Source organism: Acyrthosiphon pisum, chromosome A1 (genome assembly GCF_005508785.2).
Source record: "Acyrthosiphon pisum isolate AL4f chromosome A1, pea_aphid_22Mar2018_4r6ur, whole genome shotgun sequence".
NCBI lineage: Eukaryota > Metazoa > Arthropoda > Insecta > Hemiptera > Aphididae > Acyrthosiphon > Acyrthosiphon pisum.
The window spans coordinates 53,415,439-53,430,438 of record NC_042494.1 but is presented as its reverse complement, the minus strand read 5'-3'; the positions used below and the strand labels follow the sequence as shown (position 1 = coordinate 53,430,438).

General features: G+C 35.9%; 2 protein-coding genes across 5 annotated transcripts in view; one reads left to right on the top strand and one right to left on the bottom strand.

Moving 5' to 3' along the window:
* Positions 1 to 1,475: 1,475 nt before the first annotated feature.
* LOC100160734 (voltage-gated potassium channel subunit beta-2) lies at positions 1,476 to 12,782 on the top strand. Of its 4 annotated transcripts, none has more exons than XM_029487265.1 (8): positions 1,476 to 2,545; positions 8,728 to 9,141; positions 10,584 to 10,711; positions 11,554 to 11,760; positions 11,829 to 11,914; positions 11,988 to 12,053; positions 12,129 to 12,317; positions 12,481 to 12,782. In XM_029487265.1, the coding sequence occupies exons 2-8, from the start codon at positions 8,759 to 8,761 to the stop codon at positions 12,580 to 12,582; spliced, it is 1,161 nt and encodes a 386-aa protein (XP_029343125.1). In that variant the 5' UTR covers positions 1,476 to 2,545; positions 8,728 to 8,758; the 3' UTR covers positions 12,583 to 12,782. The 4 variants fall into 4 exon arrangements, with proteins under 4 accessions (XP_029343125.1, XP_029343123.1, XP_001952069.1 ...); XM_029487263.1 differs by lacking the exon at positions 1,476 to 2,545 and adding an exon at positions 2,556 to 3,129; XM_001952034.5 differs by lacking the exon at positions 1,476 to 2,545 and adding an exon at positions 2,558 to 3,129 and having other exon boundaries at positions 11,988 to 12,044.
* Cct5 (chaperonin containing TCP1, subunit 5 (epsilon)) overlaps positions 12,345 to 15,000 on the bottom strand; it is a 6,752-nt gene continuing 4,096 nt past the window's right edge. Inside the window, exons 4-8 of the mRNA NM_001160388.1 lie at positions 14,161 to 14,353; positions 13,826 to 14,095; positions 13,521 to 13,706; positions 13,129 to 13,447; positions 12,345 to 13,056 (exon numbers count right to left, since the gene is read on the bottom strand). Coding sequence (NP_001153860.1) covers positions 12,929 to 13,056; positions 13,129 to 13,447; positions 13,521 to 13,706; positions 13,826 to 14,095; positions 14,161 to 14,353 — 1,096 coding nt within the window. The 3' untranslated portion in view covers positions 12,345 to 12,928. The remainder of the gene's footprint in view (positions 13,057 to 13,128; positions 13,448 to 13,520; positions 13,707 to 13,825; positions 14,096 to 14,160; positions 14,354 to 15,000) is intronic.

Below are 15,000 nucleotides of genomic sequence, written 5' to 3'. Positions count from 1 at the left end.
ATCCTTGACTTGTGTTTAAGACGTTTATAAATGAACAAATGTTTTTGTGTGATTTGTAAACAAGGAATGGATTTCTTAATGAAAAGATTCACAACTGTTTGTGGTTTGCTCAGAACTAATTGAAAAAGAGGCCATAACATTGGGTAGAAATCTAGAAAATTCATCAATATAATTTTTAGTTAAATAATCACAAAATGTCAAGGTTTATAGATCATTAGGGCAGTGTGCCATAAAATCTTCAATATAACAATAAGAAACTTCTCTGGATATTAAAAAGAAAGTCCGAATATTTTTCTTCACCAGATTCCGGACTCACAGTTTTTAGATTCCGAACGGAGCGAGGAAGCTAGAGGTTTTACAATGGTGTTTTTTTTTTCTTAAAAAAATTCTACTTCAAAATTCTCCTATTTTTTACATAATATCTACCAAAGTCCAAAATGTCTATGTACGTACATTGTACAGTATATAAATTTAAATAACGGTTGTCGGAAACAAACAGCAAATAGACATGAAGAAATTATTATAATACTATAAATTATGATTCGCAACATATTCACAATTTACAAACACACTCCACGCCTGCCGCGCGCGTGCGTGCGCGTTTGTCGTATTTTTACTATAATACACATGCGCGCCGTAGAGCACTATTACATATTATTATTATATTATAATAAAGTATGCGCGCGATGCGCCGGAGGCAACACCATACGGCCATCGGTCCAACGTCCAACGGCACCCTTTGCGACTTTTGTTTTTATCGAAAATGTCGCGTGGCGCTCGTACACGTATACAAACGCTGTATATACAGGATGATTCACTTGAAAGCATGATCATCAGTCACCACCATTATATCCTTTGATAACTGTACCTATATTATATAAAATAGATCCTATAAGCTTAGGTATATATAATTTTTTTTTACACCTACAACCTACTCGGACAATTTTTACATACTAGATGCTAATAGAATTAATATTGTAAATTTAATATTAATATTTTAAAACCGTCAAAACTGATAGTGATCATTTGGAATATTATATATTTATATGTTTTAGAATAGATACATCATACTTAAAAGTATAAAGCTTGTGTAGTTGTTATGTGTAATATATTTGAAAATAGGTAGGTACTCGTTCGAATATCGATTTAGATACATCCTGAACATTTTCAAAGTTAACAGTAAAAAAGTTTCTTAATGGTATAAATGAAGAAAAAACGCCAAGGAATGGCAATAATTTATGTTATAAATTATAATTATAATAGTCTTCTAGTACCTCTATCAATATAATATATAATTATAGACAATAATTAAGAAATCTGTATTCAAATAACGGACGATTGAAGCATTTTAAATTTCGGAAAATCACCCTGTATATACCTATGGCGGCGGCAGCCGTAGCGTGCCGTCCGTGTGACGCTATGCCGGGTCGGCGGCGGCGGCGCGTGGAAGATATCCGCGAAGCGCTCGAGCAGCGTATTTAGACCGTCGTCGGCGGGGGTGTGTTGTGGCCCGTGAACGATCGTGCGCCGTCGTTTCCTATTCACCGTGTGTGTAGGTGTGTGCGTGTGTATCCAAACACGAGCAACCAGAGGCCGCCGCCGCCGAGCGGATTACGAAAATAAAATCCCCCATACGCCCCTAGCGAACCGACGCCTGTTGGTCCCCGCGATTAACCGTCGTCCCGACCCGCGGCGGTCGAATTTTTGTAGTTTTAAAACGCGTCGATTGCCCATAACGAATTGCATTCGTTTCACACACCCGCTCTGTATAATTATTGTCAATTAACCGCTAAAATATATTATACTATCACCTATCTAGTTTCTCGTTTTCGTATTCATAGTTCGCCTTTCGTTTCGTTCGGTTCCGTAAGAGAGTGACGACCGACTACCGCCGAGTGGTGTGGCCGCTAAAATACATTGCGATAATAATATTATATCGTACGACGACGATAACTACAATACATAAGTCTACGGCCGTCGGCGCGATCCATTAATATATCGTCGCGATTTACCGCGCTCGCCACCTTTACGCCGCCGCCAAACCGATTTGTACGTCGTCGTCGTCGCCGCCGCTGCCGTACGCGTAATTATTAATTGTAATTGCAGTCGTACACAGCCTGTGCAACGTGTCCGCGACGGCGTGAACTTTTAACGTCCGTCATCGCCGCCACCACCACCGAATGCTTGGAATGCTATAGCCGTTCGCGCACACGCCCGACTCGGGCGGTTCTATTATTAAACGCGTCCGTCGTCGTCGACGCGGTGGTGCGGTGCACCGCGTTGCGAGCGCGTCTCGTATTATTACAACAATAATAATTGTGGACTGCGGGCACGGTGTTGTCGTGTGAAAATAATTCACGTTCTGCACACAATAATACACAATAGAAATGCATAATGTAATATATAATATGTAACGATGATAATGTAGGTAATATATACCATATTACAATCACAATATAGTGCTACAACAACAGCAACAACAACAACAACAACAATATATAATAATAAATGGTCGTGGCGGGGAGGAGGAGACACTATCTCGTCGGTACGTATATCATTATACGACCGGAGTTGTACTACACGCTTTATTCTGCGTACACGCGTAGACCACACGCGGCAAGATAGGTAGTAGTGGTTGTGATGGTAGTGGTGGTGATGGCGGTGTTGGAGAAGGAGGTGTAGGAGGAGAAGTAAAAGGAGAAGGAGTCGGTGGCGGACGAGTGTGGTAATATTAATATACGATTCCCTACGCTACTATATATACGCCGGTCGAGCGGTATATAGTTGGTGTAATAGTAATAATATAATATTATTATATCGGGCGGGCGGCGGCGTGATCGAACCTTCCAAGCTGGCCCATCAGTTTTGGCTCGGTTGGGGTTCGGGCTCGGGCTCGTGCCGCGCGCAGACGGACGAGGAGAAGAAGGAGAAAAAGGAAATGGCCGAGGCGGCGGCCCGGCACGAGCTGTACACACAGCAGCAGTGGGCCCACCAGCGGGCCGAACGCGCCGAGCGAAACGCCGAAAGACTGGAGAGGGAGATACAGGCGCAAGCCGCCTCGGCCGCCGCGTCAGAGTCCCTCGCCGAGCTACACTACGTCGACAGCCTGTCCGGGTCCGTTCAATCCATGTAAGCGCGTTTTTCTTTATGCAAAACTATACACCTAATATAATATTATATCTAGCACCAGTAGTATCTATATAGTACCTATCTTTATCTATATGTATAAATAGCTATCGATCTGCCCTACACACGCAGTCGATTTAAATATATTATATTGCACCGAATGATGACCATAAATTATAATATAACCGTAAGCTTCTTATTTGGGTATATTGCTGCAGTCAATGAGCCTATTATTGGAGTAATATATACGCGAACTTGTTGGCACAATTTTCGATGCTTATAGTATTACATTACTGTATAATAATAATATTATATCGCATATATACGCAACAGTTTGTTGATACGTATATAATACCTATTATTATTATTATAATCGTTTCAAGTCATTCGCTTATACACCGCCGAACGCGTACAACTGCTCATGCGCGCATCATTTATATAATATTATATTGTTGGCCGACAACACTATTCACACCTACTTAAATACTCGATAACTACAAATATCAATAGACATAATATAATGTATACATATTACAACAAAATATACGTAGAACATTTTTCGTTCCTTCTTTCCAATATTTCTGCACATCTCCGTCGGTCCGGCGTGTACTTGCATATTACAATAATAATATTACGAAGCGCGTGCAGTCCACTATATATTATATTATAGAGCACAGGAGGCGCTCCATGCGTATATACGTTATACATATAATTATAGCACCGTCGACGGCAGTCGCTAAAGTCCGACCGCCGCCGCCGACTGCCCGACCGCCGCGCTTCGCGACTATCCTATACCGCCACTGCGGCGTTGATTACGGTGGGCGGGTGGGGTGGGGGGAGCGATCAATTCCCGAAAGTCGGCGAGGCACCCTCCGAACTTGGGCCGTGAGCGCGCGCGCGGACGACCCACCACCCGCTGGGGTGGCGTAACTGTTACTACCCACGACGCACGACTATACGGCAGTTGTACGCGTACAAACGCCCGGGTCGCGCGATACACGGCGGACGATATCTCCCGTGGGTGCCGCGTAAAACGTGCGAGCGGCGGGCAAATGCTCGATGGGTCCCGCGTAGCTGTTGACCGCGACTTCCGGGCGTCGGGCGCGCGCATCGGGCGACACGTACAACAATAATAATGCAATAAGCGTGATGCTGTAGCAGCAGACGGAACATCGCCGCACGTACGCATCGTATCGCATTAACTGTACACGTCGTTTAATAATATTTTAATAAACACGCGCGTAACCGCGGTGTACGACTGTGTAATAACAATATCGTTTACGATCGCGTATCGGGTACCTGTACGGGGCGCGCGCGCGACGATACCATAATATTATGCCGTCGTGTCGCGGTCACCGCTGCCGCCGCCGTCGACGCCGCCGCCGCCGTCACATCGATATCACACCGCTCGCCGTATGATGTGAATTCCGTTCGCGGTCTTTCGTTTCTCTCTATCTATCTATCTCTATCTCTCTCTTTCTCTCTCTCTGTGTCTCTCTCTCTCTCTCTTTTTACAACTCTATATCTTGTCTCTCTCTGTCTGTCTTATCTTGCAGCTAATAATATTTTGTACTTCGCGCGCGAGCCCGAGATGTTATTTCAATTTCCCGTAAACGACGGAGGCGGTCCCCAGAGGACCAGCAGCTCTAGCAAAGACGACTCGCAACAGACGTCTCTGTATAAGTAAGCTATTATAACATATACGTAGGTACGCACAAACCGTGCTCGGTGTTTTATTATTTCATTGACTGCAGTGTTTTCAAATATATAGGCATATTATCGATATCAGAGTGTGGTGTCGGTGTGTCTATATTATATAGAAATCAACTGCCGATCTCGTACCCGTCCACTGTAAACCATAAATATATATTTTTGTACAATTTCAAATTAAAAAAAAAAATAGTAGATTTATTTGAAATTATACACCGTATAACACTATAATAAACGTGTATACAATATATTTAAAATATGCATTCCAATAGTAGATACAATATTGTTTCCTTTAAAACACTCGTTTTTATTTCGTATATATATGCATAATAGGCGTTATATAGGTACATTAGAACGTTTTGGGTCGACGTCAGAGATATAGAGAGGTACGTCACGTTCCGCACGCGGCCACGGCAAAGGCGTCAAGCAGTCTCTAGAACTCTGACGGGGAATCGATAAAACCCTTACAGCTGCTGATGTTACCCTCCTGCCACACCATTTTCCCCTTGTCCTTGCTTAAAATTGTATGCGTGCATAATATAGCACTGCTGTCTCATTATGCCTTTGACAACTATTTAGTTGTAATATTAAGTGTGCATATATATGCATACCTACCATATATATTTACTATAGTTTTACTTGAAAATTGTCACAAATTTTAATTATTTAACTATTCATATAAGTACAAGTGTATAACTGTCGATTTGCATACTCGAGCGTGCTCAAAGTTTTGACTTTTGATCCGCATGATTTTTACGTATGAATTATAATTCACAATTTATTTAAAGTTTCAGAATAATTACGATAATAAATCTGTTTCCTTATGTATAACTGTACCATCTGTCCGTCTGAATGAGTTGTACCAACAACTAATACATTTTTACGTATGAACTATGAGTCACGAATATAACTTAAAAGTGGCTATAATTAACTGGGTACCTAAACCTAATACATAATACCATTTACCACCGGATTCATTTTTTTGCTTTTATTTCGAAATCTGAATAATAATCAATGATATAAGCCATAAGGCATTAATCCGAGAAATTAAATATTTAAGTTTCACCAATCACCAAAGTGAACGGTAGGTATACGGTATACCTATGGTAGTTGAACCTTTTCAACAATTCACACTTGTACAGTTGTACCATTGTTATGAATACTATTTATAATAGTATTGTATACCTAAATACCTAATGTATTTGTGTTAGTTGTCACTATCGAATTATTTCTGAAGATGAGTTATTATTTTTAATTTCTGATAAGAACTCCAAAATGTATTATTGTAAATTTGTAATGAATAAATAATAATGCACTTTGGTTCTCAGGTATACTACTAAAATTATGTGGTTGCTTTACAGCGATTATAACGGGGCTAAGACCAGCGATTGAACATAAAACGCCTTTTTAAAAACGTGCAGATTGAGGAAATTTGTCTGCTTATCAAAATTCAAAATTATAGGAATACAAAAACAAATTTACGCTTCTTACAATTAAGCATAAACAAAATGTCGAAGTTACAATTTATCAGTCCTGTAAAGAATACTTTTAAAAAGTACTTGAGTAAATACTCAAATACATTTTTTTAGTATTTAAGATACTACTCAAATACTTTAATTGTAAAGTATTTCAAATACTACTCAAATACTTTGAAAAAGTATTTGGAATACTTTTCAAATACTTTTGGTTTTTAAAGTGGGTTTCTAATTATCGTAATATAAACACATAGGTAGTAGGTAATCTAATAGTTATATAATAGTTTTAAAGGGAATATTGTTTTTCAATATTCAATAACTTTTTTTTGGAAATCTGGTTTTCACAAACCTTTGGGCTTCGGCTAACACAGAAATACAGAATATTAAATAAAATTATTATTCCATTATTGTAGTTGACAATAATATTTTTCCAACCAATTATTTCGAATAAAAATAAAATGTTCAAATTAAAAAACCAAAGTATTCAATACCAAAAAGTATTTAATACAAAAATAAGTATTTAAAATACCATTCAAAATACTTCATGCTGAAAGTATTTAAAAAGTTATTCAATACTCAAAAAAGTATTTGAATACTTTTACTCAAATACTTTTACTTAAATACTTTACAGGACTGCAATTCATCATATCTCTTTATTATTGTATACCTTGTATAGCAACGTCGGAGTTATATATTCTATGCTTAATCGGAAAGGTATAGCTAAACATTTTTAAATGTATGATAATATGCTCAATCGTAACCAATATCTAGTTACATATACTTTGAATTCTAGTTTTCTGAGCTCATAATGTTTGTATAAATATTCGCCACAACTATTGTGTGTAATATTTAAACAATGTCTGTACGATTATTTGATGATCAGAATTACATAATCATCATACACAATTACATATAGGTAACCTTTTTTTTTCTGAACCGAGAACCGGTGACGGAACTACTTCGCATAGCTTTAACAGTTCAACCCCGGCGATCCTTCTATTATATCCTGTAGGTAAATGGAATCAACAGTTAATTATAGGATTTAATTTACAGTTACTGTATATTCTTTATACAAATATGAAATGAATTAAGGAATATTGGTGCTGGTGTTACCTAGTACCTGCTGTCTACTGTCCTATAGTGTCATGTAATGTTATATTATGATACACGGATGATCATGATAGTTGATAGGTACTAAAAGTATAATTTATTATACTGCGCTGGCTAAGCTAGCTCTATAGATGTATTAATACTGCAGTTGGATATCCGTATATTAGTTTTTCATTTAAACTGTGTGGTGTAGTGGTGTAAGAAAAAACTGTAAAAAATGTAGGTAGATGCTACGTATAATTTAAAAAGAAACGACAAAACTTTTAACACTATACCACTAACACTACTAACACTACTACTAACACCAACAGTTTTACGCTACTGCAGCAGTATTATGGATTCATATTCCACTACTGCAGATACATAAATTATGCAAGTATCCTCATTTAGTAAATTATAGACCACTGTAGACTCTTTATTAGTAAGTTTTGAAACGTTCTAATGTTCTATGCGAAATATTCCAATTGTGTTTCCAAGTATCTGAGCACATTTATTGCAGTAATGCAGTATATACCTATATGGCTATATAGATATATTATTTACAATTAATATAAGTTATAACGATCTCTATACCTTTGTATATATTGTTTAAGTACATCTGGTTGACTAGGCAGGTAATACAATGGAATAGTATGATGAAGCTTGATAAAGATTTAGGTAAGTCTTAGCCCACTAAACTATCCCCCCCCCACTCCAACCAATTATACGTTTTACGAGCAGGTATGTATTATATTTTTTAATTTAGCTATTAATGTATAGAAATAATTTTTTTATTCTTGTAACTATTGTATTCTATTTTGGACTATTTTTTGAGTCAACATTTATTAACTCGGACCCAAAAATAAAAACATAATTTTTTTCAGCTAAAGTATAGGTACCTAACTTAGTTATATTAGCTTATTCAAAAAAAGTTTAACGCAGTTTCTTTTTTATATTCTTTGCTATTATATAGATATATTATGGTTGATTATAATCAACATCAATTACTATAATAGTAGTAACTCACTTTTATGGTTTTGTGTCGATATTTCACAGAAGTGTCAGTATATTTCAGTAGCGACACTGCGACAGTACCTATAGGTACTATAAATAGTAAATAATATTAGGTATATAATATAGCCATATAGGTAACCTATCTATACATGAGCATACGCACCCATTTTTGGTGCTATGGTAGCCCCTCTACATATGTTCCTAGAAATTATCCACAACCCCCCTCCCCCCTTGAAAATGTCTGAGAACGCCACTGTATCTATACATATGTGATATTGTGATGTTGTAATGAACGATTCGTTCTTGTTGGCAGATGCAAGGCGCCGATAGCCAGCCTGGACTGCATGGCCGACCTGGGCAGCACCACGGAACAGCTGTGTGCCAAGCTGCAAGCGGCCGCGGTCAAGGAGTCGGTTGACCGGGTGTCGTCCGCGGCGCAGTCGCCTAGCCTGACGTCAGGGCTCCGGTACCGGAACCTGGGAAAGAGCGGCTTGCGCGTGTCCAACATCGGGCTGGCCACATGGACAACATACAACACGGCCATCAATGAAGAACAGCTGGACGCAGTGGTGACGGCCGCGTACAATGCCGGCATCAACCTGTTCGATCTGACCGAGGGTCCGCAGAGCAGCGAACAGGCTGAGACCCAGCTTGGTGCCATACTCAAGAGGAAAAACTGGAAACGTGTGTCGTACAGCGTCATCACCAAAATACATTGGCACTATAAGTACGTATATAATCTACCATATATCTTAATATTAAGTCAATTGAAGTCCATGACCAACAGATTTAAATATTATAATATATTTGTAGCAGATTATAATTTAAATGTGCAGGCCCCGATTAAGGGGGGGCCCCCCCCGGGTTGGGCAAAGGGGTCAGATCCAGGACCCACACTGTTATGAGGCCACAAGACAGAAATTAAGAATTCTAAATTTCACTGTCATAAGAAATAGAGTAAATAAAATAAAATGTATTTTTAAATATTAAACATTTAAGTAAATGAGTTGGTTCAATCTAGGGAATATTGGAATAAAATCTCAGTAAACCACCATTCGATTCCTCAAATGTGCATAAAATATTGGAATGGTTTGAAGAAACAAAAATAAAAAATATTTTTTCCAATATTTGAATTGCAGTTCGGTAATATTTAACAATTCCTGTGTAAAATTGTTTTTCTGAACGAGCGTTTTTAAAACTGGCACGTATAAGAAATAAGCTTAGAACTAGTCAATCTCAAGAAATAAGAATCCTTAAAATCATTTGATATTATCTGCAGAACATGACTTGTAATCAAAATATTTACTAGGTATACTGACTTTTGTTGAAGACAAATCAAGAAAAAAAATGTTTTAAATACGACCAGTAGATAATGTGTACATTATTTTTATTATTAAGCATTTAATGATTATTTTGGCAAAGTAAATGATTTACATAAATGTATGTACATAAGTACGTTTCGAATGTTATATTATGATTAGTTGTTTTTTAAATGTTTTACACCTGTTCAAAAATATTTTAGGTGGTTTATTTTGATGAGTATTATAAGTACTTATAACATATAATATGTTTGGTGTAGCTCATTTTTCTATTTTCCCCACTCTTCAGGGAACATACTATTGTTTACATTACTTGAAATTTATCCAGTAGTTTTTGAGTTTATTCGTTACAAACATTAACATAGCAATCTTCCCTCCTTATAATATAATATTATATATATAGATTTATATTAAAGCTAAATCATATTAAAATTAAGCAAAAAATTGTAAAAGTTTGGCATGTGTAACACCACTAACACTTCTAGATTTTAAAATGTTTGTGAATTATATACTGGGAACCTGACAATACAAGAAGTCACGCGACGCTGACGTCTGATGCCATTTAAAAAATGACCCTCCACTGGATTTATAAGCCATCGGCCATCGTGTTGTGGAAGTTAGAACTCTTAAGGCTCGACGGCCCGTATTACAATATTACACTTCGATTACGCTCTTAACCCACTGATTTTACGGGCCGAATTCCGCGGTTTAACCGGAGATCGACTATTGTAATACGAGCCCTTAATTAATCATAATAGATATATTAAAAATTTATATACGATACCTATATGTTATGTGGTACCGCATATAGTTACTAATATTTTTTTTTTCATTTTTTTCTATCCAACAGATCTGAAGAACGAGGGTTGTCACGTAAACATATCATCGAATCGGTTCGATCGTCCGTCGCTAGGCTTGAACTCGACTATATAGACATAGTTCTGATACAAAAAGCCGATCCAATGTGTCCGCTCGAAGGTTTGTTATAAATTTGTTATAAGGTTTGTTAATTGCTGCAATTGTATAATGCGTAGGTTGTATAGAGATGTTTCGGGTAGATAATTTGTTATAAACCGAGTGCCGAGTAAAATTGTTAATTCTAAACCGGGTACCCACCGAGTAAAACTGTTAATACTAATCGGATATACCGAGTAAGGGCCGCGGGTAAAAATTTAGTAATACTACGGGTCTGGGTAAGGGCCGTCTTAAATATGATATCGAGAAAATGCCGGGAACATCTCTAGATTAGAAAGTATAGGAAGTATGGGGGAATAGTATATTTCTAGGCATTGCTCTAACATAGTCACATTCATAATTCTGAGCTGAATAAACATATTATATTATTTACGTACATGTAATATGTACATGGTATATCAATATATTATGGTTATCATGACAATCGTATAGTTATAGAGTATAGCATAGACTATAGTGACATATTATTATATTATAAATTATGATATGATGAACTGATATACACAAATATTATTAGCTATCTCAGATCTGTAAATTAGTGTACGCTGTATTAATCAAATATTCAAATTAATTCTAAACTACATTTTTATATTTTCAACCACTACTATACTATATATACCAGATTTCGTTGTGTTAATTATGACGTGAATACGAAAAATTAGAAAAAAAATATGTACAGCAGCCAGCAGGCCGCAACAAGTTATCCGAACTCGTATACTGACTACCTACTGACATAATAAAATACAATACCATTGACTAAATATTTTATAGGTATACGGTATACTGCATATTTAATCAATGGTTTATGATGACAGCTTATACAATGCATACCAATATATTTGCAGAAGTAGTTAGAGCCATGGATTTTCTCGTATCGGAAGGGCTAATAATGTATTGGGGCACAGCTAAATGGTCACCGATCGATGTCACGGAAATGTACACTGCTTGCAGACAATTGAATTGCTCTACACCTATCTTAGAACAATCCGAATACCATATGTTGTGCAGGGAAAAAGTTGAGATTTATATGCCTGAACTGTACAATAAAATCGGTCAGTAACATATCACCCCATTGAATGAATACATTTGATTTTAATATTTTATACAAACAAAAATTTAGGTGTGGGTTTAATGGCTTGGTCGCCATTAGCCATGGGATTATTGCCGTCCTTCAAAGACTCGCTCAGAAGCCGATCGTCTAATAGGGTGAGTTAAGTAATTGCATAAGTCATACATAAATAGTTGAAGGTATACAAATTAGATGCCTTATGCGTTTCAGACAAAAGCTTCCAGTATCAGTTGGAACCAAGACGATCGAAAACCTCCCAGTAAAGAGGTACAGACAGTACTATAATTACATATTTTAACTTATAGACCATAGTACTAAACACATAAATACATTTTTTTTTTTATATTTCAGAACAACGAACCATTAACAGCAAGAAATACTAAGGAAATATTGTTTTCAATTTCATTAATAGCAGACCGTCTAGGCTGTAGCTTAGTTCAACTGTGTATAGCGTGGACATTAAAAAACGAAAGTGTTCAGTGTCTCTTACTAGGAGCAGCAACTACACACCAGTTTTATCATGCTTTGCACGGACTACAGGTAAAAATAATGGATTTACAAAATATATGTATTATATTAAAAAATGTATTTATTTTAAAATGTTATTGCAATAATAATAATTAATAAAAAATATTATAATAATCTAATGTAATTTAATGTTTTAACACGTACACTAACCATTTTGTTTTATTTTCTGTTTTAGTTGTTACCAAAACTCAACTCAAATGTAATGGCTGAATTGGAGCGTATACTGGATAATAAGCCGGTACGACCCCCAATGGTATCAACTCTAGCAATGAGATGACAAACAGTGTGCCCTCCCGGTGTGTTGGGGGGCACAGGCATGTCTGCTGATGGCATGAATAACAGCAATGATGAGTACGACATGAAAGAACGAAAAGTGCCATTTTGTGTGCTTCAATAAAAAAAATAGTTCATGTGGCGAATATTGTAATCTTGTTAGAATTATAGTTTGAAGTTAAATATACGTCCAATTTTAATTGATTAGTAGTGTATTTTATTAATAGAAAAAATGTATAACTTAACTTACACAATTATTATTAATGTAAATTTAGAACATAAAAAAAGGACTGGTTTTAGGAAAACAAGTAAGCGCTGATCATCAGTATAGTGTTTTAAAGATATTAAATCTAATCAAAATTTTCTCCCGGAACTCTGACGTCATCTATTTTCAAAATCATTTTAACTAGCTGTGCAGCTAAAATAATCTGTTGTTTCTTGCTGTGAAGAGTCTCGATAACATTTTGTTCTTTCATGTCTAGACAAAAATAAATGATTTTTATGAACAAAGTATAAAAAATAAATATAACAAATAAACAAAATAATTTACCATTAGTTCCAACAAGCATACAATCTATACCAAGAGCTGGGTTATTTTCTTTGATTTGTCTGGCTCTAACTTGAGTTAACGTATCAATTGGTGACAATCCACTGTTCTCAGCTAAAGCTAATGGAACGCTTTCTAAAGCATCTGCAAATGCTCTGTATGCATATTGCTCAATAGAAGAAATTTTGTCTGCTTCTGTAGAAACAGCGATACCACATGAAATTTCAGCCGCACCACCACCATAAACTATACGGTTATCTTGCACCAAGTTTCGAACAACACATAAAGCATCATGAATACTGCGTTTGGCTTCTTCAATGATCTAGATTAACACAGAATGATTTTAGTCATAAATCATAATTCACATTGGCAATATGTATATTAAATTAACCAACCATTTTATTTCCACCACGTATAAATATAGTGACAGCACGTGAATTCTTGCATTCTTCAATCACCAACATTTTATCTTTAGTGGTACCAAAAGAAAGTTCACTAACTTTACCAGCATAACCCAGTTTTTCTTTAGAAACTTCTTCAAAACGAGGAATGATTCTACCTCCAGTTGCAATTGCAATTAACTGTAATAAGTTTGAAAATATATACTAGTATTGGTTCTTATATTTGAAAGTAACAATTCTTTACATATTAACTTTCTATATGTTAAAATATTAAATACCTTTATTTAAATATTACTTACTTCAATCTCAGGTCCACCAACCCAACGTACAGCAGGTAATTCGTGTTTCAATAACAAATGATTAGCTTCATCATCAAAACCCCATTGACAAATTGCTAATGTAGCGCCAGCATCTTTCACCTTTTTAACCATATCATTAAATGTATCTTGTTCGTATTGCCTTAGTGCTCTATAGTCTTCAACTGAAGCTACATCCAACTTATGCTTGGTCTTTGGCTTAGGTGGTTCAAACGGACAGGTGAGGATGGCAAGATGAACATTTCTCAGTTCCTAAAAATATGGAAAGTATAACATTCACAATAAAAATTAAATATTGTGTAATAATATGTACTTACTTTTGGCATTTGAGGATGTGAAAAGTCTTTATCAACTACAACTCCTTTAACTAACATTGTGTCTTCTAATCTTCCTCCTTCTTTTCCTTGGACTTTGATCAACTCAAAATTGACATCACGTTTATCCAAATCTGCTACGGCTATAACTGCATTTACGGCTATTTCGGCCATTTGACGATGGCATTTGTTCACACTAAAATTATATAAATTTAATAATTATATTTACATCATAGATATTATAAAAAATCAGCAATACTTTAAGACAGGGTTGGCACGAAAAAGCCCACCCCGAAAAAACCCGGGCTGCTTTTCTGGGTTAAACCCTCTTGATATTTTGAAAACCCATAAAAAACCCGGGCTGCTTTTCTGGGTTAAACCCACTAATTTTTTTGAAAAACCCATAAAACCCGGGTTACTTTTCTGGATAAAATAGAAGTTCACTCTTATTTTTTTTTTATTTTTTTTAACTTGTGTTAATTTTCAGAAAAAATTACCTTATAGGTATTATTTATTTTTCTAATTAAAATATTAAATTGATTTGAAAAAAACTAAATAATTATTTTAATTAATAAGGTAGGTACAATTTTAGTAACAAATAAAAATCTAACAACAAAACAAAAAACTTAATAATGCCACTAACGTAGTAACGTCAATAAAAATTAACAATCGGGAAAAGTTCTGAATGTTTATATCTTATATTATTATCATATAGTTTTGGCGGGGGCCAGTATAGAGATAAGTGATAACGCGATAAGAGAAAAACAAAAAACGCACGGAAAAAATACATGGAAAAAAATTCCAATTTTTATTTTTTTCGGATGGGTTTTTTCAGAAAATCCC

Excerpts from the sequence above, each read along its gene's own strand:
- LOC100160734 (XM_029487263.1), top strand. The coding sequence starts at position 2,939 with ATGGCCGAGGCGGCGGCCCGGCACGAGCTGTACACACAGCAGCAGTGG. Across the intron at positions 10,712-11,553 it reads TCCAATGTGTCCGCTCGAAG|AAGTAGTTAGAGCCATGGAT; the intron begins GTTTGTTATAAA and ends ATATATTTGCAG. Across the intron at positions 12,318-12,480 it reads ATGCTTTGCACGGACTACAG|TTGTTACCAAAACTCAACTC; the intron begins GTAAAAATAATG and ends TTTCTGTTTTAG.